Source organism: Cervus canadensis, chromosome 6, assembly GCF_019320065.1.
Source record: "Cervus canadensis isolate Bull #8, Minnesota chromosome 6, ASM1932006v1, whole genome shotgun sequence".
NCBI classification, from domain to species: domain Eukaryota; kingdom Metazoa; phylum Chordata; class Mammalia; order Artiodactyla; family Cervidae; genus Cervus; species Cervus canadensis.
The window spans coordinates 8,623,794-8,650,287 of NC_057391.1; the positions used below are offsets into that span (position 1 = coordinate 8,623,794).

The window sequence follows — 26,494 nt, forward strand, 5'->3', positions numbered from 1 at the left end:
GACCCCATGAATCCCATGGACTGTAGCCCACCAGGCTCCTCTGTCCATGGGAATCTCCAGGCAAGAATACTGGAGTGGGTTGCCATTTCCTTCTCAATGACTGCCTGTAATATGACCAAACTACTAAGACATTTAAAAATTTGTTCATGGGTATTTGCTGGCCACATTTAGTGGTAATTGTTTTGCTATTTCAGTGTTTAATATGAATGACAGAAAACTCATTAATCTTGGTGCAGAACCAGTATATATGACAAAACAAATTTTTTGGTGCAAAAATCTCTTGAGAGTTTATTGAAAATAAGGGATGTCATCCCATCCTTAGGATATCAGTTCAGTGACTCATTCATTGGTGGTCATTTGAGCCCACCAGTCAGTTGAACAAATATGAACAAATATTTCCCTGTTTTTTTTTTTTTCCACTGCTTAAAATATCTTTTTATTGTTATTTCCCTGTTTTTTTGCCATCATCCTTTTTCTTTTTATGTCTGTATACTTCAGTGCATTTTTGATGGGCATCTAGCTCTTTTAGCTACCCAGTTTCTCAAATTTCAGAAGAAATTTTCATGACTCCATATAGTGGGATGCTAAAATAAAGTATCCAGTTTGTAAGTATGCAAACTCTGGTATCATTGTAGTCTCTGAGAGCCAGATCTCCTGCCCAGTCTCTTTTTTACTTCTTTCCTAATGAGTGTTTCTCTGTTTAATAAGGGCACTGAGTGATTTGGTATTTAGATTTTGAAGACGTGGATTTTTTTAAAAGGCTTGTTTCTAAAAAAAAAAAAAAAGGCTTGTTTCTTATTTATGACTGTGCTGGGTCTTCTTTGCCATGCGTGCTTTCTCTGGTGGCAGTGGTCTGGGGCTTGTCTTCGTTGTGGAGCATGGCCTCTTATTTCAGCGGCTCCTCTCGTTGCAGAGAATGGGCTCTAGGACGTAGTTGCAGTGTGTGGACTCAGTAGTTGTGCAGGGCTTGGGTGCCCCGCAGCATGTGGGATCTTCCCGGACCGGGGATTGAACCCAAGTCCCCTGCATTGCGAGGTGGATTTTTAACCATTAGACCACCAGGAAGGCCCTGCATATGGATTTATAACTGGTTGGCAAGATTTCTTCCAAGAAATGTTACAACTGATTATCTTCTTAAAAAGCAACTCTGAGATATAATTAATGTATCATACCATTAACCAATTTAATGGGTACAGTTTAGTGATTTTTATTATATTTACAGTTGTGTGTCAATACTGTCAATTTTAGGACATTTTCATCACTCTGAAAAGAAATCTCATGACCTTTAGCAGTTATTACCCATTTCCCTCCCAAATTCTCCAGCACTAGGCAGCCACTAATAGTCTCTCTGGACATTACATATAAATGGAATTGTAAAAAATGTAGTCTTTTATGACTGGCAGTACCATGTGTTTAAGTTTCATTCATATTGTAGCATGTATCAGAACTTCATTTCTTTTTATTGTCAAATTATAGTTCCATTGCATGGATATACTACATTTTATTTGTACATTCATCAGTTGATATAAGTTTGGGTTGTTTCCACTTTTGGCTGGTAGGAATCATGCTGCTGTGAAAAATTGTACAAGTTTTTATGTGGACATATGGATATGTGTTCTGAAGAATAGCAAGGAGAGATAAGAAAGCCTTCCTAAGTCAACAGTGCAAAGAAATAGAGGAAAGCAATAGAATGAGAAAGACAAATGATCTCTTCAAGAAAATTAGAGATACCAAGGGAACATTTCATTCAGAGATGGGCACAATAAAGGACAGAAATGGTATGGACCTAACAGAAGCAGAGATATTAAGAAGAGGTGATAAGAATACACAGAAGAACTATACAAAAAAGATCTTCATGACCCAGATAACCACAGTGGTGTGGTCACTCACCTAGAGCCAGACGTCCTGGAGTGTGAAGTCAAATGGGCGTTAGGAAGCATCCCTGTGAACAAAGCTGGAATAGATGGAATTCCAGTTGAGCTATTTCAAATCCTCAAAGATGGGGCTGTGAAAATGCTGCACTCAATATGCCAGCAAATTTGGAAAACTCAGCAGTGGCCACAGGACTGGAAAAGGTCAGTTTTCATTCCAATCCCAAAGAAAGATAATGTCAAAGAATGTTCAAACGACTGCACTATTGCACTCATTTCACACACTAGCAAAGTAATGCTCAAAATTCTCCAAGTTAGGCTTCAATAGTATGTGAACTGAGAAACTTGCAGACATTCAAGCTGGATTTAGAAAAGGCAGAGGAACCAGAGATCAAATTGCCAACATCCACTGGATCATAGAAAAAGTAAGAGAATTCCAGAAAAACATCTGCTTCATTGACTACGCTACAGCCTTTGACTGGGTGGATTACAACAAACTGTGGAAAATTCTGAAAGAGATGGGAATACCAGACCAGCTTACCTGCTTCCTGAGAAATCTCTATGCAGGATAGGAAACAACAGTTAGAACTGGACATGGAATAACAGACTGGTTCCAAATCGGGAAAGGAGTACGGCAAGGCTGTATATTGTCATCCTGCTTATTTAACTTACATGCAAAGTACATCATGCGAAATGCCGGGCTGGATGAAGCACAAGCTGGAATCAAGATTGCTGGGAGAAATATCAATAATCTCAGATATGCAGATGACACCTCTCTTATGGCAGAAAGCAAAGAGGAACTAGCCAGTCTCTTGATGAAAGTGAAAGAGGAGAGTGAAAAAGCTGACTTAAAACTCAACATTCAAAAAATTAAGATCATGGCATCCAGTCCCATCACTTCATGGCAAATAGATGGGGAAACAATGGAAATAGTGACAGACTTTATTTCCTTGGGCTCCAAAATCACTTCAGATGGTTGACTGTAGCCATGACATTAAAAGATAACTGTTCCTTGGAAGAAAAGTTATGACCAACCTAGACAGCATATTAAAAAGCAGAGATGTTACTTTGCCAACAAAGGTCCATGTAGTCAAAGCTATGGTTTTCAGGTAGTCATGTATGGATGTGAGAGTTGGACTTTTTGTGACATAATTGAATTTTCCCAAATGAATGAAAGTGAAATTTTGGTCATTCTTGAATAAATTATAATGACTAGATCAGCACTGTTCAGTGGGAATATTATTTGTGCCACATGTGTAATTTAAAATTTTGTAGAAGGTGTATGAAAAGAAATCTGGTGAAATTAATTTTAGTAATACATTTTATTTAACTTCATATGTACAAAATCTCTTTCAACATATAATCGACCTAACAGTTGTTAATGATATTTTACATTGTTTTGTGCTTCAAAATCAGAAACATGATGTGTTTTTTTTTTTTTTTTTAACATGATGTGTTTTATACTTTGAGCACATTTCAGTTTGGATTAGATACATTTCAAGAGTTACATGTGGCTAGTGGCCACTACGTTATATGACATAGGTCTAGGTAGATAAAATAGAATATCACAACAGCAGTGGGTTTTAGCTGTGTGTGATAGAAGAATGTCAGTAGTTACCGCTGGTTTAAAGCTTGTCTTCATGCTGTAGCAGTCACTTATGTGGATGGTGAGAATATACCCATCTTTGCAATCTCTATCCCCTGATGATTTCACCAGTTGTTCATTTTTCATTCCTAAAGACTGGTAAGTTTTCATAGGCCTAAAATATGCTCTTAGATGATTGAGACAATAAACCAAATTTAGTATACATTTGTTCTCTTCACATTCATCAAATCTGTAGGTGTGACATGAACAAGTTTGTATTTTGAGAAGCTCCTCTTGGTTCATTGTGAAGAATAGATTGGGGAAGGTGTCACACGGCAGAGAAACAGTGGGAAGGCTAGTGCAGTTTACACTGAAAATATAGCCCCTGATGGGAGGGTGTGTGGGTGGGAGATGAGAAGTGCATAGAAAGAAGGGGGCTTATAGTACTAGCTTGAGGGTGATTGAAGGAATGGTTTTGAATTTCTTTGCTTGTGTGCATTTTAAAGATAATTGAGACTTAAAGTGTAGGTGTGAGGCGTCCTGTTGAGAAGATGAACATATGAGAGAAAGGGATAACTGATAGGGTAATCCAGAGAAAAGATGGGAAGAGATGAAACTTGTATATAAAGAGGTTTTTTTTTTTTTTTTTTTTGCATAGGTTTTGTTAAGTTGCCTTAAACTTCACAACTGTGGGAAATATCTATCACTAAGAAAACCAAAGGATAAATTAAAGACTAGAGTTGTATCCTCCTCCATCCCCTTAAAATTAGAAGGGAGAGAAAAGGTGAAATTAGAATTAAATTAAGGAGTGATAGAGAGCTGACTTTTGATTGCCAAGGGGGTGCGGGTTGGGAGAGGGATGGCGTGGGGGGTTGGGGTTAGCTGATGTAAGCTGTTACATTTGTTGTTTGGTTGCTGAGTTGTGTCCAGCTCTTTATGACTCTGTGGGTTGCAGCACAGCCAGGCTCCCTGTCCTTCAGTATCTGCCAGAGTTTGCTCAAATTCACGTCTGTTGAGTCGGTGATGCTATCTAACCATCTCATCCTCTGCCACCCCTTCTCGTTTTGCCTCCAGTCTTTTCCAGCATTGGGGTCTTTTCTGTTAAATATGGAATGGATAAACGACAAGGTTCTACTGTATAGCGCTGGGAACTAAATCCTATGTTAAACCATAGTGGAAAAGAATATATATATGTGTGTGTGTAACTAGATCACTTTGCTGTACAGAAGTTGACAAAACATTGTAAATGAACTTCAATTAAAAAAAAGTGATTTAGCAGCAGTTTGGATCAGTAAGTATGTTTCAGACCAGAATGTATACTTGGCACCAGTAAATGGTAATACTTATTAAAATCTTTCTCACCCAGAAGATTTTATTTAAATATAAAATCTTAATGAAAGTAAACTGTTTTTATGTAAAGTTTTAATAGAACACAAAATGGTCAAGAGCATTGGTTCCACTTGTGCTGGTTTTAAGGCATGGAGATATGCTCAGGTTACCTCAGGTGATGGAGGTTTTTTGTTGGATTTTGGGGAGGGAAGGAAGCCCAACGCGCTCAGTCTCTGCTGTTGGGATGAAACTGTTTCTGGGAGCTCATGTGGTGTTTCCTCAGTCCACAGTCCCTGCCCTTTACCTCCCTCCTGCCAAGCCGTGGAAACCGTTTTCACACGAAATCAATAGTTAAAAGACACATAAGAATTGGGCTTCACTGATTTGAGTGAAGGGTAGGGGTTTTTTCCCTCTTCTGCTCCTCTGACGTATCCTTCTTTTCTCTTCTTCCTGTGGTCTCCCTGGGGGTCTGTAGGAATGTGTGAAAACTTCTCTAACACCAGTCACTCCTCATCAGCTAGAAGAACAGCAACTCTGTTGGCCATATTTTTGCTTGAGTAACTCATTGGCAGCTCTGGTAAATGCCATTCCTCATAGGTGCTGAACCTACTGCCCCCTTTCCTGGTCACCTTCTTATGACTTCGCTTCTGTCTGTGTGTACACTGTGACTGGTGTCAGCTTCTGCTGCTCTTTACAGTACCGTCTCTGTGTCTCATTCAAGTGCCTCAGCAAACAAGCCCGAACTGAATGGAGTAGTTAGTGTCCAATGCAGAATCACCTTTGTAGGGGTCTGCCAGGCTCCCTCACGTCCAGTCCTAAACATGGCTGCCACTGGCACAGAGGCCAGTTCCTCACCCTTTGGCATGCCGCTGGCTGTTGGGGCACATGACGCGATCACTGGGTGGAGGGCTCCGGTCGCCGCTTTCCTTGGAAAGGGGCTGTGGATGTTTTTTGGCCTGTTCATTACATAGGATGCTCTATACTTTCTTGATACCTCAGTTAATAAAAAATGGACGGCTTTTTTGTTTGACTCTTTTCTTGTTGGTAATAATGATAACAGCCTAAAAGCTGTCATTCAAGTGTTGTCCACGTGCAGGAACTGTATCAGTCATTTTACAGTAGTTCATGAACTATGTGATACATCTTACTGATGAAAAAACGGAGTCACATTGAAATATGAAGTGCCTTGTTCAGTGTTTACATCTTTTCACTAGTAGGGTGGGGTAGGGTAGGGTTAAATACAGGCAGTTAGCTTTCCAAACAATGAAGACTTAAAGTCTATAGCATAACATTTCAGAGCTTCAACTGACCAGGGCGATCATATATCATATTTGTCCTATTTTACATATGAGACAAGAGTTTAGGTGACTTGCTTAAGGTTGCAGAGGCTAGTCATTTCCAGTGAGCTGAGTTTCCAATTCCTAGATGAGTCCTCTTTCTGCTTTTGAACAAGTACCGAAGATACAGAGACTTTTGAGTGTTAATCAGGAAACCCAAACCTATTAAGTGTTAGCAGATATACTAAGTAAATACATAATGTATGTTCTACAGAATCATCCATGGAGTCTTTTGCGTTTTTAGACTATTATTTAGCTTGAGGATGACATATATACTGAGAAGACACTGAGGTTGATTATTTACAAGAAATGTTTATTGAAGAAATTATTGCCATTATTTTTGGTCACACCCTGTGGCATGTGGGATCTTACTTCCACAACCAGGGATTGAAGCTGTACCCCCTGTGGTGAAAGTGTGGAGTCTTACCACCAGGGAGGTCCAAAGAAACTGTTACTGAGTTGATGTCCCTATGTCTAGCTGAAGGTGAAAGTACTTGCTTGTCAGGTTTTAATCTTCCTGTGAGGTTATATGTGGCAGTGATTGAGAAGGTCCAACATGAAGCATGATGGAGGAAATCAGTTGAAATTCAGTGAAGGTACACTACCCCGTCAGTTCAGTCACTCAGTTGTGTCCGACTCTTTGCGACCCCATGGACTGCAGCACGCCAGGCTTCCCTGTCCATCACCAACTAACAGAGCCTACTCAAACTCATGTCTATCACGTCGGTGATGCCATCGAACCATCTCATCCTCTGCCATCCCCTTCTTCCGCCTTCAGTCTTTCCCAGCATCAGGGTCTTTTCAAATGAGTCAGTTCTTTGCATCAGGTGGCCAATGCATTAGAGCTTCAGCTTCAGCATCAGTCCTTCCAATGAATATTCAGGACTGATTTCCTTTAGGATGGACTGGTTGGATCTCCTTGCAGTCCAAGGGACTCAAGAGTCTTCTCCAACACCACAGTTCAAAAGCATCAATTCTTTGGTGCTCAGCTTTCTTTATAATCCAACTCTCACATCCATACATGACTACTGGAAAAACCATAGCTTTGACTAGACAGACCTTTGTTGGCAAAGTAATGTCTCTACTTCCTAATATGCTGTCTAGGTTGGTCATAGCTTTTCTTCCAAGGAGCAAGTGTCTTTTAATTTAATGGCTGCAATCACCATCTGCAGTGATTTTGGAGCCCCCAGAAATAAAGTCTGTCACTGCTTCCATTGTTTCCCCATCTATTTGCCATGAAGTGACGGATTGGATGCCATGATCTTAGTTTCCTGAATGTTGAATTTTAAGCCAACTTTTTACTCTCCTCTTTCACTTTCATCAAGAGGCTCTTTAGCACGACCCCAGAGGGTTTGGTAAATAAACTTGGTTTAAGATATAAAAAAGTATAATGTAAAATATTTATTTATTCTCTTCTTAAAAAAATTTATTTTTGTAATGCATCTTGGTTTTTAATGAAACATGACCATGACGTTAAGTTGCTTACTAAAGGGCTAGCAGAATAGCCCTGATTTGACTAAATGGTGTAACTTTATTGATAATCAGAGCCAAAAAGGATATTTAACATCTAAAGAATGTCTTGCTTCTTGAAAGTTAGTAAAATACAGAAATCTAGTATATCCCTCTAAGTAAGTAAAATGAGACTAGCTCAGAATGTTTTCCTTGGTACAAGTGCAAATTCTCAGCCACCGTTCCAGACCTGACGGTACGCTGGAATGGGGCTCAGCGGTTTGGATTTTGATAAGCCTTCCAAATGATTCCAGTGCTTGCTGAGTGTGAGAACCACTGTTATAGAAGCAACCAGCTTACCAGTTGAAACAGTTTAATTTTGATTGTGTTGAAGAGGAAGCAAGATATTTTCCTTTTTAAGTTTTGGAATTGATAAACAACCACTCAACCAATGTCTTCTCTTGATAAAGTTATGGTTGTGGTAAACTATTTTTAGTATATCTGATGGAAAGAGTATATATAGGCATTGGGAAGTCCTGACTTCATGTTTTATTTCAGACGTATGCTAATTAACCTTGAGGAAGTTTCTTTTTTAAGGCCATAGCTTTTTTTTTCCTGAAAAACAGAACAATATGGTCCATCAGGGAGGATCACAGCAAGGATTGGAAATAATGTAAATAAGTGCTCAATACTTAATAGGCATTGAAAAATAATTCATTATTAATTAAATCATCAACTTTGCTGATTTTCTCTCAGTTTAGAGACTGTAGCTTCCTCAGCACTGTTTGCATTTATTAAAAACTAATTTGAAATGTTGATTATGTTATAAGTCAGAGATATCAGTTCTTTATCTTCCTAAATCACTCTTGGTATATCCTATAGTCTAGTGCTTGGTCACCTAATACTACGTTGAGGTAGATTCTAGATCAACTAGAATTTGAGACAGTGATTTTGGCAAGCTGCCAGTTAACTTTCATCCTGGATTAACCTCAAATCTGGAAGGAAAAAAGGTCATTTTAATTATTGTAGTCAAAGGTAGAAAATTGAAGAATGATTTCATTCTGGGCCTTTTTAAAATAAAGTTACACTTTATGTGGGATTAAAAAATTTTAATGTGAACTTGAATTTTAGGACACTTGATAATTGGTTATACATATTTGTTGAATGAAAGCTAGAACTCATTGTACTTAAGTAGCATTGAGAAAATGACATTGATGGCATGAATGTTGGCTAAGCAGGATTCATCTTTCTGGGACTATTTTGCCTCCCCTCTATTTCTTTTCTTTTTTTAAAAAAATTATTCCATTTCTTATTCCACATTTTCATTTTTCTTTACCATTATGGGCTTCCCTGGTGGCTCAGTGGTGAAGAATCCACCTGCCAAAGCAGGAGTTGCAGGTTTGATCCCTGGGTTGGGAAGAATCCCTGCAGAGGGAAATGACAACCCGATTCAGTATTCTTTGGGGTTTCCCTGGTGCTCAGACAGGTAAAGAATCTGCCTGCAATGCAGGAGACCAAGGTTCAATCCCTGGGTCAGGAAGATCCCCTGGGGAAGGGGATGGCAACCCACTCCAATGTTCTTGCCTGAGGAATTCCATGGACAGAGGAGCCTGGTGGGCTGTAGTCCATGGGGTTGCAAAGAGTCAGACATGACTGAGTGACTAACCCTTTCACTTTCAGTATATTTGCTTAATATTTGCATGTCTTCTTTTCCAAATTGTCTTCTATTATTTTTAAAAATTTAAATACAGATAATTATTTTTTAGCCTATTAATAATGTTGTGATAGTTTCAGGTGGACAGCAAAGGGATTCAGCCATACAAATACACATATCCATTCTCCATTTCCCCCCAAACTCCCCTCCCATCCAAGCTGCCACATGGCATTGAGCAGAGTTCCTTGTGCTGTACAGTAGGTCTTTGTTGATTATCTATATTTAATATAGCACTGTGTACGTTCCCATCCTAAACTCTCTATCCATTCTTCCCATCTCCCCCAACCCCGGCAACCATAAGTTGGTTTTCTAAGTCTGTGAGTCTCTTTCTGTTTTGTAAACAAACTCATTTGTATCATGTTTTTTTAGATTCTCATATAAGAGATATCATGCAATGTTTCTCCTTTTCTGTTTGGTTTTCATCGCCCAGTATGACAGTCTCTACGTCCATCCATGTTGCTGCAAATGTCATTATTTCATACTTTTATTTGGCTGAGTAATATTGCATCGTATATATGCACCACTTCTTTATCCATTCCTCTGTTGATAGACATTTGTGTTGCTTCCATATCTTGACTGTTGTAAACAGTGCTGTGATGAACATTGGGGTGCGTGTATGCTTTTGGAAACCGTATTTTTCTCTGAATATATGCCCAGGAGTGGAATTACAGTGTCATATGGTTGCTCTATTTTTAGTCTTTTAAGGACCCTCCAGATTGTTCTACGTAGTGGCTGTCCCAATTTACATTCCCACCAAGAGTGTGGGAGGGTTCCCTTCTCTCCACACCCTCTCTAGCATTTGTTGCTTTTGGATTTTTTGTTGACAGCCATTTTGACTGGTGTGACGTGATATCTCATTGTAGTTTTGATTTGAATTTCTTTAACAATTAGCAATGTTGAACATTTTTCATGTGCCTCCTGGCCATCCATATGCCTTCTTTGGAGAAATGTCTGTTTAGGTCTTCTGCCCATTTTTTAATTTGGGTTGTTGATTTTAATGATGTAGAGCTTCATGAATTGTTAGTGAATTTTGTGACCTTGTCAGTCACATCATTTGCAAATATTTTCTCCCAGTCTGTGGGTTTTCTTTTTGTTTATTGTTTCCTCTGCTTTGCAAAAGCATTTGGGTTTAAGTAGGTCCCATTTATATATTTTTGTTTTTATGTCCATTATTCTGGGAGATGGATTGCAAAAGATATTGCTGTGATTTATATCAGAAAGTGTTTTTCTCTAGTAGTTTTATAGTGTCTGGTCTCATATTTAGATCTTCAATCCATTTTGAGCTTATTTTTATGTATAATGTTACAGAAGGATCTAATTTCATTGTTTAAGATGTAAACTGCCCAGTTTTCCCAGCACCGTTTGTTGAAGAGACTGTCTTTCCAGCATTGTCTAGTCTTGCCTCCTTTGTCATAAGTTGGTTGACTGTAGGTGCATGGTTTTATTTCTGGACTTTCTATTTTACTCCATTGATTTGTATTTTTATTTTTGTGAGTTTTATACTGTTTTGATGACTATAGCTTTGTAATATAGTCTGAAGCCAGGGAGCCTGATTACTCCAGCTCTGTTTTTCTTTCTCAAGATTGCTTTGGCTATTTGGGGCCTTTGCATCTCCATACAAATTTTAAGATTTTTTATTCTAGTTCTGTGAAAAATGCCATTGGTAATTTGATAGGAATTGCATTGAATCTGTAGATTGCCTTGGATAGTATTGTCCTTTTGGCAGTTTTGATTCTTCCAGTCCAAGAACATCTTTCCATCTACTTGTGTCGTCTTCAGCTTCTTTCATCTGTCTTATAATTTTCAGAGTACAGGTCTTTTGTCTCTTTAGGTAGGCTTATTCCTAGATATTTTATTGTTTTTGATGTGATGGTAAATGGAATTGTTTCTTGAATTTTTCTTTCTGATCTTTCATTGTTAGTGTATAGAAATGCAGCAGATTTATTTGTGTTAATTTTGTAACCTGCAGTGTTACCAAATTGATTGATGAGCTCTAGTAGTTTTATGGTAGCATCTTACTGGATCTTCTATGTATAGTATCATATCATTTGCAAACAGTGAGAATTTGACTTCTTTTCCAATTTGGATTCACTGTATTTCTTTTTCTTCTCTGATTACTGTAGCTAGGACTTCCAAAACTATGTTGAATAAAAGTGGCAAGAGAGAACATCTATGTCTTGTTCCTGATCTTAGAGGAACTGCTTTTAGCTTCTCACCATTAATAATGATGTTAGCTATAGATTGGATATATATGGCCTTTATTATGTTGAGTTATGTTCCCTCTATGCCCACTTTCTGAAGAGTTTTTTTTTTATTTGTCATAATTGGGTGCTGAATTTTGTCAAAAGCTTTTTCTGTGTCTGTTGAAATAAGTATGTTTCTTATTCATTTTATGGTTCATGTTCCTCAATTTGTTACTGTGGTTGTATCACATGGATTTGCAGATATTGAGAAATCCTTGCTTCCCTGGGATAAACTCCACTTGATCGTGGTGTATGTTTCTTTTAATGTATTGTTGGATTCAGATTGCTAGTATTGAGAATTTTTGCATCTATGTCCATCAGTGATATTGGCCAGTAATTTTCTTTTTCTTTTGTGATATCTTCGTCTGTTTCTGGTATCAGGGTGATGATGGTGGCCTCATAGAATGAGTTGGAGAGTATTCCTTTCTCTGCAATTTTTTGGTCTAATATTTTAAGATTATTTCTTGTTCAGGATGTAGTTATTTTATTTATATTTTGGCTGCACTGGATCTTTGTTGCTGTGTGTGGGCTTTCTCTAGTTGTGGAGATCTTCTTATGAGTGAGATTAAACATTTTTTTACTTTTTGAGTTAACTTCATTTGTAAATTTTTCTTAGGAAGTATTTCTTGGTTATTACTGCTGCTGCAATCCCAGATACTTATTGTAGATTTTTTCCCCTAGAGCTGGTGATAATCACTCAAGAAAACAGTGTTACTTTGCACGTATGATTAAATTTAAAAAGACCTATTTACTGATTTCTTGTATTCAAAGATGTCACAATCTAATTTGGGGGAAAAAGACTTGCATGAAGCTCATCATGGTTCAGTGAAATAAATGCTAATGGAGGTAAATACCAAGTTCTGTGGGAACATTGAGATTGGGATGGAGTGACTGGGTTATCAGGCAGGAATCAGGAAGATTACTGGTTAGCATATGAGGTAGTCTTCGGGCTGAGTCTTCAAGGAAGAGGAGGAGATTGCCAGGCTGACTCTGCCTGGAGGAGTATTACTGCCTGAGGAAGCAATGCTGAGGAAGCACATGGTATCTGAGGACTCAGGTCTCCTGGTTTTGTGGTGGATGGTGGTGGGCTGGGCGTCATGTCTGCAGCTGGACCATCCAGATTCACTAGGTCTCCACGTTTTGACCCTGGACCCACTTCTAAATTTTATGCACAACAATGTCAACTTGATAAAAAATTTTATCAAAATATTCATGTTTCTTTTTTTTCTTAATTTTCCCCCCAAAGCATGCATCCACTCTTGATAATCTTTCTAGTCATTTTTTAATAAACTTGGGAGGGAAACCCTGAGAAGTAGAGTGATTTCATTCCCTCCTTCCCATTTTATTGTGGAGCAAACTTAAAGCCTTTATTTTTCGTCTGTGCTGTACTTTTAATTTATCTTTACCACTTGCTTATTGCCAAGTGTGAGGCTTTTTATGTAGTAGCTTGTTTTGTTTGGCTAAGGGAGAAGGATTGGTGAGGTGAGGATGGTTATAGAGTTGAGAAAGCTGGAAGGTAGGCAGGGGCTAGTTCAGATAGTCAGAAGCTTTGTGTCTTGTTTTGAGGAAGCTGTATTTTATAGTTGAGAGTTTCTAAAAATCTGAAATGGATAAAGGGGCAGAGGGGAGGGATTGGAGGGGGGGAATGAGAAGATCAGCTTTATATTTTTGGCTTTGTTAAGGAAGACGGATTAGAGAAGGGACAGTGTAGACAAGGGAGCAGTGGTCCCCAGCAGCAGCATCACCTGGGAATTTGTTAGAACTGCAGATTCTCAGGTCCCACCCCAGACCTGTTGAATCAGAACCCCTGGGAGTAGGGTGCAGCAGTGTGTGTTTTATTTGATTCTGATGAATGTGAAAGTGTGTGACTAATGTGATGTAAAGGCTGATGAGGCTGTACATTATGGTTTGCATATCCCTTTCATATTAGTTATGTAGTTGATTTTGTTGAGATGTTCATTATGTTAGTATCTTACATTTTACAATCAAGAGAAATAGAATAACTAGGATTTCGTGATTCAGTTATTTATATGAAAGCCTAATATTAAGATTTGAAAAGCTGGGATAATGTGGTGATAATACTTGGAAAAGGGAGACAGTCTAGGATCATGTGGAACAGTATAAACTACAGTCATAGAGAAACACTTTGTAGAATAAAACAAGCAAGAGAGGCTTGATCTTGAATACTCTAGATGTTGCCTGTATGTGACACTGATTTGTACGGTGGTACTTAAATATGCAGTAGGGAAAACTGAAGATGTTATTTTCAAGAAAAGGGGGACATGAACTCTTCGAGCAGCCCAAAGGAAAGGATGGATTGACTCAAGATTTGCTAAGATGCAGTTGGTTCCACACAACTGTTAAGAGGTGGTCTATTTTCATTCTTTAAATAATAGCTAGCCGCTGATTTGCATCTAACCTAGTTTTCATTTCTTTTTCTTTGAGGGTGTGAGGGCTGTGGGTTTAAATTTCAACTTTGTGGAAATGGGACTGAGTAAATCTGATAATCTTCTTTATTTTCCTCTGTTAGCTGGGTGACCAAACGTACAGATAAAGCAGATGCTTTGTAAATATAAATATATCTTAAAGGATAAGTAACCTTTTTTTCTCCTTTGAATTTTATTCCAGGATCCATCAGTTACACAAGTGACAAGAAATGTCCCACCAGGACTTGATGAATACAATCCATTCTCAGATTCTAGAACAGTAAGATTATTCTTAATTGGACTACTTTTAAATATTAAGTTGGAAATTAAATGGGATTTATATCTCAGTTATGTTTTCTTTTAAGTTGATTATTAAAATTGTATCAAACAAGCTGTTAGTGTTTTATTTAGAATTTAGCAAGTTCTTTTTTAAAAAAAGGACTATTCCAAGTAATTGAAAATACCATAATAGTTCTACAGATTGCTAATATCCCCTCTAATATGTTAATATTACTACAGTTTTTTAAATGGGGGATTTTTTGCTATACATGTTGTTTTCATGGTGATACAGGGTGATGTTTTCTTATAAAGAGATGTTTGTACAGAACTGTACCATTAATATTTGTATGATTGTCATCTGAATTAGGTGATTCTCAATAAGACTAGCCTTCTCCTCTGGTAGACTAGAATCTCTGGAACTTTAACTGGCCTAGAAACATAATCTCAAAATGTAGTCTTGGTTTATAAAATGAAGGAGTATGGAAAAAACCCTTTGGACAGGGTTCTCTACCTTGAATGCATGTTAGAATCAGCTGGGCAACTTCATTACAGTGTCTGAAAGAAAGAAAGAAAGAAAGTGCTCAGTTGTATCTGACTCTTTGCAACTCCATGGACTGTAGCCCACCAGGCTCCTCAGTTCATGGAATTTTCTGGGCAAGAGTACTGGAGTGGATTGCCATTTCCTTCTCCATATTACAGTGTCTGTTAGGGCCCTAATCCCTCATAAGGCAGTTTTTTGTTTTTCTTTTCATCCTTTAGATAATTTTATTGTGAGCCAGTTTTGAGGACTACTGAAGATAGGTTGAGAATTCTCTCTCAAAAATTCTCTGGCGAATAATTTTGTCTCCTGTATTTAAGCCTTTAGCTTAAATATCATACTCATGAGGCCCTTAGTTTTAAACGTTGTTAGCTCCTGAAATTTTAGTCATCCTGTTAAAAATATTTAAGTTCTTCAGTTCCGTGCTTGCATTTACTTGTCAGCATAAGGATCCTTACTTGATCATCTCTTCCTGAAAATCATATTTTTCATAATCTAGAAAATAATTCTGGAAGATCATATAGGGTTTTGCTTGGAAATATCTTCATGGTGTATTAACTTTTTAGTTTGAAGAAGAACTTTGTGCAAGATAAAAGCCCTAAAATAAGGGTGAACTTTTAAATTTCACTTTATTTCAAAGTCCTCATTTATTTTAACAGCCTCTGTTTTTGTGTAGCAACTGCAACCCAGGCTGAGATGACTAAGTTTTCACTGAGCATGTCAGTTTCACATTGAACCCTGTGAAATGACCAATAAGTTGACCAGTGTTGACATGTAAAGATAGCAGTGTCGTATGGCACAACCTTATAGAAAACTGTTTAAAAGTACGCGATTGTAACTTGGTAGGAGTTGAAAGGAAGAAAAAGAGCCTGGTGTATTTTATTCCACTATATGTAATTCTTCTAACATGATTTCTGGAGGGTAGAGATTTGAATGACTGTTAAAATTTGCTGGTGATGAGAGAGATTTTTATATAATTTTTGGGAAGATTTTACTAGCAAAAAATATGTTTAACCTTTTTACAGTCGCAGTTTTAGATGATTATTTGTGGTAATGTTAATAGTAGTGTTCTTCAACAAGTTGTCTACTTTGTACCATGTGCTTTTACAAACTATATTATCGAATTCTAATGACAACATTGAACATGGATATTTTCTGTTCCCTTTCACTATTGATAAAGAAAAGAAACTGAAACACAAGTCATCTAGCTAGTAAGTGGCAGAACTGGTTTACATAACTCACCATTTTTTTTTGTAAAGCTTTTGCTTTTTCCATTTTGCTAGTGCTGTCTTTAGAGACAGATGCCTAAGAAATAGCAGGTACAGTCTTGGTCATGGAAATTTTCTCACCTAATTGGGATTTAAAAAAATTACACAAAGAAGATACATCCAGGAAAAAAAATGTAAATTGTAGTTTTAAATGTTTGAGACTTTACAATCAAGGAAAGATTTTCTGAAAGAATAGCTAGGCAATAATGAACAGCCAGCTTACAATGAAACTTCTCTTAGATTTGGTGAGCAATGATACAGTGTCAGAACCAGGAAAATCACTGATGTAAGAGCATTGATGCACTTTGCATTGAACTTCTTACATTGTGGAAAACATGGGTGAAGTAATTTAAAATTTCAGAATTCTTTTGTTTCATAATGTATGATTTTAGAAATTTGTTTCCCTTCCCTTTCTGCAGCTGTGACTATTTTCTAAGACAGAGCAGGTGTACTTGGATAATTGATTTAAGTGATATCTTAGAACTCCAAATACTATTTTAGTGGATTGTTGTTATCCATATTTGTCATAGAAAAATATTTTGAAAGTGAAGCAATCTTCTAGATTGTTGCATAAGGGTGTGGTGAACTACTTGAGGTCAAGTAGGAAGATCCTTAAGCAGAATAGTATATGCTTTGTTGAGACTTTAGAAAGTTACTGTCTGTCCTATTTTTCTTTTTAGGTTTCCTTTTATATTTAGTTTTCTGTTTGAATGGAAACTGTAAGGAAAGTAACAAATATTTAAATAATTTTAATAATTTGTATATTAATTCATGCTATACTATAAATTGAGAAAGGAGTCCTCATAAAAGACCATGTAGTTTTTAGTCTGAGGGTTGGCAGTATACTGTAAATGTGGTAGTCTGAATTGAGATGTACTATGAAGTGGAGGGTAGTCTTTGGTTATGAAATAATTTTTTTTGTTTGAACTCAAAATGCAGTTTACTTCTGGTATTATGTTGAGCATAATGGGTAGGTTCCCTGGCTTACCCTCTAAAACTTAGTATATGAATTACTAGAAAAATTAGCTCATCCTTGAGAATTGTTACATATTTAGGGGGAATGTTTTCCTTTTAAATTAGGCAACATTTTAAAATGCCTGTTGCAACTTGATTCTCAACTAGCTTCAGCCATTGGTGATGGCATTCATGGCTTCAGACAGGATTTTTTTCTGGCCAAGTGTTGAAGCATAGGGGTATGGAGACAGCCCTATCTGTGTGTATGGAGGAAGTGTGGTACTGTTGATAAAATCCTTAGTGAGGTTTCTCACGGCCTCGTTTATTGTCATACTGTTTTCCTTCAGGAATAGGCCGTTTGGTTTCTTTCCTGTTCTGCTAGTTGTTGGTATTTATGATTTCTGTCACATAAAGCAGCAAGATCTGCAGAAGAACCAAGAGAAGAAAATTCCAAGTACTGGCATGCTCAGGTGGTCATTTCTGACCATAAAGGACATAGATAATTGATTTATGTAAGTAGGAACTGCCTCTGACTAAGTTAATTCGGGACATGGAGTAGACTGAGAATCATAGGACCTGGATTCTAATCTAGTCCCTGCCTTTAATTAGTTGCTACCTTTAGGAAGCCATCTAACCTCTTCGGGCATTTTTAAAATTTATTTTTAATTGGATGATAATTGCTTTACAGTGTTGTGTTCGTTTCTGCCATACATCTACATGGCTCGGCCATAGATATCCACGTGTCCCCTCCCTCCTGTGCCTCGAACCTCCCTCCTGCCTCCCACCAGATCCCACCGCTCTCGCTTGTCACAGAGCACCAGGCTGAGCTCCCTGCTCTATACACAACTTCCCTTTAGCTCTCTGTGCTTTTTTTTCCCAAATGTGTAACAGTGGAACTAGAGAGGAAGATTTGCGTTAAATAATTTCTAATGTCAACTTTTTTTCCGATAATGGATTAAAATTTTAGCTTCAGGAACTGACTGGATAGTACATAGTAGTTTACCTATTTTTAATACTGCAAAAGCAATTTCTGTACTGTAATAACTTTTAATTTTCTTTTGGGATACATTTCTATAACATTTTTTTTCTTTCTCCTTTGCTTCTTGTCTTTCTTGGAGCTCATAATCTGTCCCTTCTGGAACCTTCTTTGTTTCTAGTCTCATTTAATGATAACTATTGCCTTCTAGTGTCATTGGCTGGAAGCACCTGAGTCGTCTTTGTCTCAAAGAGCTTCTTATCCTACATCTAATCAGTAGCCATATCCTGTCATTTATACCTCCGGGAGAGATTATGTGTCTTTCCTTTTCATTGCTACTAAACTGCCCTAATTCAGGTACTCATGTGAGATAATACAGTGCTTGTCTACTTACCTGTCTCTAGTTTCTCTTCTTCAAATCTTTTTTTTTTTGGCTGTGACTAGAATTATTTAAGGCCGAGTTCAGATTAGGTCTTCACTCCTTAGAAATGTGTACATTGATTATGTATTGCCTACATAGTAGTATGCCATGTCGGGGCCTCCATTATATGACTTCAGACTATCTTTTTTTGGGCTTCCCTGGTAGCTCAGTCAGTGAAGACTCTACCTGTCATGCGGGAGACCCAGGTTTGATCCCTGGGTTGGGAAGATCCCCTGGAGAATGGAACGGTTACCCACTCCTGTATTCTTCCCTGGAGGATTACAGGGACAGAGGAGCCTGGCAGGCTGCAGTTCATGGGGTTAAGAATAATGAATGCCAAGTACATTTTTTTGCTTCCCTGGTAGCTCAGCTGGTAAAGAATCTGCTTATAATGCAGGAGACCCTGGTTCAATTCCTAGGTTGGGAAGATTCCCTGGAGAAGGGATAGGCTACCAATTCCAGTATTCTTGGGCTTCCCTGGTGGCTCAGATGGTAAAGAATCTGCCTGCAATGTGGGAGATCTGGGTTTGATCCCTGGGTTGTGAAGAAGAGGAGGGCATGGCAACCCACTCCAGTATTCTTGCCTGGAGAATTCCCATGGACAGAGGAGCCTGGTGGTCTGCAGTCCATGGGATCTCAAAGAGTTCGAAACCACTGGAGCGACTAAGCACAGTATCTTTAAAAAAATTTTTTTTTATTACTTTATTTTTTAGAGCAGTTTTAGGTTTATAGAAAAATTGAGCAGAAAGTAGAAAGTCTCATCAGACTTCTCCCCTTGACTTTCTTTTTAATCTTATCTTGTAATGTGTTGTTTGCTCCAGCTAAAGTCATCTACTTTCTAACTCACAACCCCATTGAGTCTACCTCCCCTAGACCTAATACTGGTCATTGAATGGAGTAAAGAGATACTGTGTGGTCATAAGCCTGGCTCCCCTAGACAATCCTCACCTCCTTTAATGTGTCAAGATGAATCTCTCATAGTAGATGTATTCATATTCTACTGCTATGTAAGAAATTACTACAGACTTAGCAGCTTGAAAAAGCACATTTATTATTTTATCATTTCTATAGGTCAGGAGTTTGGACACAGCTTAACTGGATCATTTGTTCAGGGTTTCACAAGGTTGTGATCAAGGTGTTGTCTGGGCTGCATTCTCATCCAAAGGCGTGACGGGAAAGATCGTTTCCAAGCTCATTCAGGTTGTTGGCAGAATTAATACCCTTGTGGTTATATGACTAGGGGCCCCGGCTTTTGGCTGGCTGTCAGCTGGAGACCACCCTCAGGTCATTGGTGCTGTCCACAGTTCCTAGAAGCTGCATGATTTCTTGCCACAGGGGCTTCCCCATCACGGCCACTCATTTCAGAGAGTCTGCAGAGTTTCTCACACTGTTGTACTAAGATAGAGTACCTCTGTTATATAATGTAATCAAGGGAATGATGTCCTGTCATTGTTACCATATTCTGTTGACTAGAAGCATATCACAGGTCATGCATACACTCAAGGAGAGGGTGTTATATTAAGACATGAACACGAGGGGAGAATCATGAGGTTCATCTTAGCTTTTATATGCCACACTGGGGCTAAGATGGCACATTAGGGTTAAGACTGTATTACTTCATATCTCTTCATGCCCATTTAGAAGGAGCCTCCATAACACTTATCCCTCCCTGCCACTTGACTACTGTTTATCAGGACCAGTCGCACTATGTCCTTGATTCCCATTTATGTCATTCTCTATAGGAGGCCCTAGACTCTTCCTTATTTCTTGGATTGTAATCCTCATGATGCTTTGCACATTACTGATTCTGAACCCTTAGGTTTCCTTAATTCCTGAAACTTTCCTTGTGCTCTCTGGAAGTCAGAGTCCAATTTCACCCAAATCCCCTATATCTTTATGTTTTTCTCTGAATGTTTTATCCTTTGCCCTAGTCTTTCTATGAGGACACTGCTTCTGCTGTAACCTTCTCAAAAACTATCTGCTTTTTCTCTCACTATTCTCAGACAACTGGCATAAAATTTGGGTATATGTTGTCTTGATTTCTAATTGCTACTTCTAGAAAGTCTTCTTCCTTTCTGTCAAAAACTTTCCATGTGATCATTTGAATCTCATGTCATCAGATTATAATTGGGTCCCAGGACTTGTTGTGGGTGTCATCTACTGAACCCTGAATTATTGCCTCTTATTTCTCTCTCTCTCTTTTTCTTCATTTTCTTAAGTTTCCTTCTTGGTTCACTATTATTCTTTCTAATGCTGTTTGTATTTTGTAATTTTTAAAATTTTTTATTTTTAATTGATGGATAATTGCTTTACAATATTGTGTTGGTTTCTGCCATACATCAACGTGAATTAGTCATAGGTATGCATATGTCCCCTCCCTTTGGGACCTGCCTCCTGCCTCCCACCCATCTCACCCCTCTGCGTTGTCACAGAGCACTGGCTTGAGCTCCCAAGTCATACACCAGATTCCCACTGGCTGTCTGTTTTACCTGTGGTAGTGTATATGTTTCCATGCTACTCTCTCCATTTGTCCCACCCTCTCTTTCCCCAACTCTGTGTTTGAAAGTCTGTTTTCTGTGTCTCCATTGCTACCCTGCAGATAGGTGCATCCAGCTTATTAGAACTGACTCAGATGCGTTCCTTTTTTACGGCTCAGTAATATTCCGTTGTCTATATGTACCACAGCTTCTTTATCCATTCATCTGTTGATGGGCCCTTAGGTTGCTTCCATGTCCTTGCTCTTGTAAATAGTGCTGCAGTGAACATTGGGATAATGTGACTTTTTCAGTTACGGTTTTCTCAGGGTGTATGCCCAGTAGTGGGATTGTTGGGTTATATGGTAGTTTTATTTCTAGTTTATTAAGAATCTCCATACTGTCCTCCATAGTGGTTTACATTTACTTACATTTTACATTCAATTTGCATTCCCACAAGCAGTGCAAGAGAGTTCTCTCTTTTCCACACCCTCTCCCAGCATTTATTGTTTGTAGATTTTTTGATAATGGCTATTCTAAGCAGTGTGAGATGATATCTCATTGTAGTTTTGATTTGCATTTCTCTAATCCTGGGCAATTTTGAACATCTTTTCATGTGTTTATTAGCCATCTGTATGTCTTCTTTGGAGAAATGTATGCTTAGATCTTCTGTCCACTCATTAATTGAGTTTTTTTTTTTTTATATTGAGCTGCCTAAGCTGCTTGTGTATTTTGGAGATTAATTTTTTGTCAGTTGTTTCATTTGCTATTATTTTCTCCCATTCTCAGGATTGTCTTTTCACCTTGTTTATACTTTCCTTTGCTGTGTAAAAACTTTAAGGTTTAATTAGGTCCCACTTGTTTTGTTTTTTTTCCCATTAGTCTTGGAGGTGGTTCATAGAGGATCTTGCTGTGATTTATGTCATAGAATGTTCTGCTTATGTTTTCCTCTAAGAGTTTTTTAGTTTCTGATTTTACACTTATTTTTGAGTTTATCTTTTTGTATGGTGTTATGAAGTGTTCTAATTTCTTTCTTTTACATATAGCTGTCCAGTTTTACCAGCACTACTTATTGAAGAGACTGTCTTTTCTCCATTGTATATTCTTGCCTCCTGTGTCAAGGATAAGGTGCCCGTTGGTGTGTGGGTTTATCTCAGGGCTTTCTATGTTGTTGCATTGGTGTATATTTCTGTTTTTGTGCCTGTACTGTACTGTCTTGATGACTGTAGCTTTGTAGTGTATTCTGAAGTCAGGAAGGTGGATTCCTTCAGCTCCATTCTGCTTTCTCAAGATTGCTTCGGTTATTCAGAGTCTCTTGTCTTTCCATATAAATTGTGAAATTTTTTGTTCTAGTTCTGTGACAGATGTCATTGGTAATTTGATAGGGATTATATTGAGTCTGTAGATTGCTTTTGGTAGTCTAGTAATTTTCACTATATTGATCCTTCCAACCCAGGAACACAGAATAAACTCTCTGTTTATGTCATCTTTGATTTCTTTCATTAGTGTCCTATAGTTTTCTGTATACAGTTCGTTTGTCTCCTTAGGTAGGTTTACTCCTAGGTATTTTATTCTTTTTGTTGCAGTGGCAAAAGGGATTAATTCCTTAATTTCTCTTTATGATTTTTGTTTGTTATAGAAATGTGATTTCTATATATTCTATATAAAAGTGATTTCTGTGTATTGATTTTGTTGATATTTATTATGCAAATCATTTACTAAATTTACTGATTATCTCTAGTAATTTTCTGATAGTATATTTAGGGTTTTCTATGTATCATAGAAAAACAAAAATTTATTTATTTATTTATTTATTTATTTTGCCAGATCTTCCAGAAATGTTTTAGTAAAAATTGGGCATTTCCAAGAATACCCACTGCATGCCCACCAGTAAAAGGGAACCATAACAAAACAGAAAATTTACCATATGGCTATGATTAAAAAAAAAAAAAAACTAGCACACACTCAAGCACACCATCAAAGTCCAATATTAATGTCACATTCTTTCTTATGGGCTATGATTAGGATTCTGAATAGACACTGAAATAAAACTTAATACAAATGCTGAACTATTCAGGTCAAAGGACTCTACAGAAGCATCTGTACTCAAAGGCATTCCAGTTTGAGACTCAATTTCAGGATAAGGCATAACAAATGAACCCAAGACATACAGGGTAAAAAAGGAAGTCATAATTCCCAACATATTCTGAACCTGACAGAACAAATCTAGGGGTCTTTCTTTTATTATTTTCTTGAAACAATTGCCAAGACTGGAATCAAAGATAAATAGAAGGCACAACAGTTTTGCTCTGGTTTTGTGTTACTTAGATTTGGAAAATTTTTTTGTTCTTTTTTCTTTTTTTACAAATACAAATTAAACATGAAAAAAACTCTACTTTCAAAAAAAATCTAACAGTTCAAGAAAAGCTTATCAGTTACATTCTAGACATTTAAACCTATCTCACAATTTAAATTCCAATGTCAAAAACAGTAGATTTTGAAACTGTTTTGTAATCATATTTTAAAAGAAAACTCTACTAACACCTTTTATTCAGTTTTTAACCACATCAATGAGAATCAAAATTGTCAATTTTTCCAATGGCAATTTCTCCACACCAGAAGATAGTCATGACTCTCAAAGAAGAAAACAATTTGGATTTCTCTGGTCTTCAAAATGTGTATCAAATCCTGTAATTCTCACAGGCTTTTGAAACACATAGAAAGTAAGTAAGAAATAGTCCAATGAATGAAACATACCAAATGTCAGTAAGAAGCAAGACACATTCCTTTAGGGAAACTGTTAAAAAAAAAATCCAGTCTGTATATGCAAATAAAGCAAAGAAATTCAGTCAGTCTTTTTTTTCTTCTTTAAAAATCCATTTTTCCTAAAATATCATTCCACAAAATTGGAAGTGAAGGACTAAAAGGTGGGAGGCAGGGGAGAGAAGGAGCACACACCATTAACACAAAAAGTAAAATTGTACAAACTTAAGCAGTTTATAATAGACTAGGATCATATTCCAAGATACCAAGGTTGGTTGAAGAAATTCATCATTCTGTGGGAGCTAGTTTGTACTGCTGCCTGAAGACTGGTGAAGAGCAATTCACTGCCTTGGAGCAGTGCTCCTGCCCACTCCAAATCCTGGTTTCTGCACCATGCCTCCACGGGGTGGGCCTCTCATACCACCACCCAGCCCACCTCGAGGACCTCCAGGTCCCTGCAGGTGGTTATCTCGGCTGTCCCCTTCACGGGCGGCTCGAGTCTTCTTTTCTTCCACATTCAGACGGACCTCTCCTCTGAACATGATGGGCCTGTTGCTAAGCACCTTCTGAACAGGCTCAGAATCATCAAACACAACGAACCCAAAATTGGGTAATTTCCCACCACTGTTAATACGCAGTTCCACCACATTCCCATAATTTTGAAAAAAGTGAGGACTTGGTGTGGAAGTGGTGCAGCTGCTTGGATTCCTGTGACTCTGGCAGCACCAGGTATGCATGGGAGCTGGTGCCCACAGGTGCAGGACATATGGAGCTTGTTGTTGTTCATTTGCTCAGTTGTGTCTGGCTCTTTGCAACCTCATGGACTTTAGCATGCCAGGCTTTCCTATCAATCACCATCTCCCAGAGTTTGCTCAGACTTAATGTTCATCGAGTTGGTGATGCCGTCCAACCATCTTGGCCTCTGTTGTCCCCTTCTCCTCCTGCCTTCAATATTTCCTAGCATCAGAGTCTTTTCCAGTGAGTTGGCTCTTCACATCAGGTGGCCAAAGTATTGGAGCTTCAACTTCAGCATCAGTTTTTCTAGTGGATATTCAGGGTTAATTTCCTTTAGGATTGACTGATTTGGTTTCTTGCAGCCCAAGGGACTCTCAAGAGTCTTCTTCAGTACCGCAGTTTGAAAGCATCAATTCTTCAGCATTCAGCCTTCTTATGGTCCAGCTCTCACATCCATACATGACCATTGGAAAAACCATAGCTTTGACTATACGGGCTTTTGTTCTCAAAGTAATGTCTCTGCTTTTTAATGCGCTGTCTAGGTTTGTTTATAGGGGGATGGAACCCACACCCCCTGCTTTGCAATTAGAGTGTTAACCACTGGACAGCCAGGGAAGTCCCTCTTCATTATCTTGATAGTGTTCTTTGACACATAGAAGTTTTAAATTTTGATGTCAAATTTGTCTATTTTCCATTTCGTTGCTTCTGTTTTTGTTGTCATGTATAAGAAGCCATTGCCTAACTGAAGGTCATGAAGGTTTACTCTGAGATTTCTTCTAAGAGCTGTATAGTTTTAGTGCTTAGATTTAGGTTTATGATCCATTTTGAATTAATTTTCATGGATGGTATGAGGTAGAGCTCCAGCTTCTTTCTTTTGCATGTCACTCTCCACTTGTTCTGGCACCGTTTGTTGAAAAGTCTTTTCTTCCCCATTGGATTATTTTGACCCTCTTGATGAAAATCAATTGATTGTCAATATAAGGGCATATTTGGGGACTTTAAATTCAATTTAATTTTCTGTGTCTATCCTTATGCGGGTCTCATACTATCTTGATTGCTGTAACTTTGTAACAAGACTTTACCTTGATCTCCTTTCCCTTTCTAGTCTAGTTTTCACATCTCTGTTCCTGAAGAACTTTCTCTGCTCCCATTTGCTGCAGAACTCCTCTAAAAAGTTGTCTGCTTTTTTTTTTTTTCCACCCTGCAAGCCTATCTCCTAAGAATATTTCAGTAAGGCTTTTGCTCCCTGCACTCCACCAAAACACATTTGTCAAGGTAGCCAGTGACTTCCACGTTGCTAAATCCGGTGGTGAATTTTCAACCTTACTGCCCATCTATCAACAGCTCTGACAACTGATCATTGCCTCATTCTTAGTAAACTTTCTTCCTGTGGCTTTCAGAGCACTTGTTTTTCATTCTCTGTCTGCTTTGCTAATCTCTCCTTTCCCTGTTCCTTCACCCCCAGTATTGAAGTGTGCCAGGAGATAGACTGCTTCTCTTCTATTTGATCGTTCAGATGGTTATTTCATCAAATCTTATAGCTTTAAATACCATCTTTGTGTTGATGACTCCCAAATTTACATCTCTAGCACAGACCTCTGTTCTGAACCTCACAGTCATGTATTCAGCTGCGTACTAGATACATCTGTCGTGGCTGTCTTAGAAATTGCAAATTCAACTTATCCAGTACTGAACTGAGTCCCCTCACTGGAAACCTGCTCATTTTCAATCTTTCTTATTTCTATCCTGTTAGTTACTTAGGTGAATACCTTGGTGGTATTTCATTATTTCCATTTCCTTACACATCACATTTCTGCCCAGGAATCTTGTTGGCTCTCTTTTACAGATACATACAGATCTGATGCCTGGTTTCCATAGCCACTAGTTCACTTGAGCTGCCATCTTCCCTTGCCTGGATTGCTACAATGGTGGTTTCTTGACTACTCTCCCTCCTTCCACCTTTAATCTATTTCTAGTTCAGTAGCCAGTGTGATCCCTTGGGGAAAAGTTGATCATTTCAGACTCCTGCTTAGAGTTCTTCACTAGCTTTTGATTTTCTTCAAAGTAAAACCAAATATCCTTAATATAGTGTTTAATCTAGTCTGTAATATCTCTCACTCCTATCTCCTCAC

At 38.0% G+C, this 26,494-nt stretch overlaps 1 protein-coding gene across 3 annotated transcripts in view; it reads left to right on the plus strand.

Annotated features, from left to right (window-relative positions):
- The window catches only part of SCAMP1 (secretory carrier membrane protein 1), a 149,757-nt gene that overhangs the window by 13,042 nt on the left and 110,221 nt on the right, over nt 1-26,494 (plus strand). For all 3 annotated transcript variants that reach the window (XM_043470729.1, XM_043470727.1, XM_043470728.1), the window contains exon 2: nt 14,157-14,234. In XM_043470729.1, the coding sequence (XP_043326664.1) occupies nt 14,157-14,234 (78 nt within the window). The remainder of the gene's footprint in view (nt 1-14,156; nt 14,235-26,494) is intronic.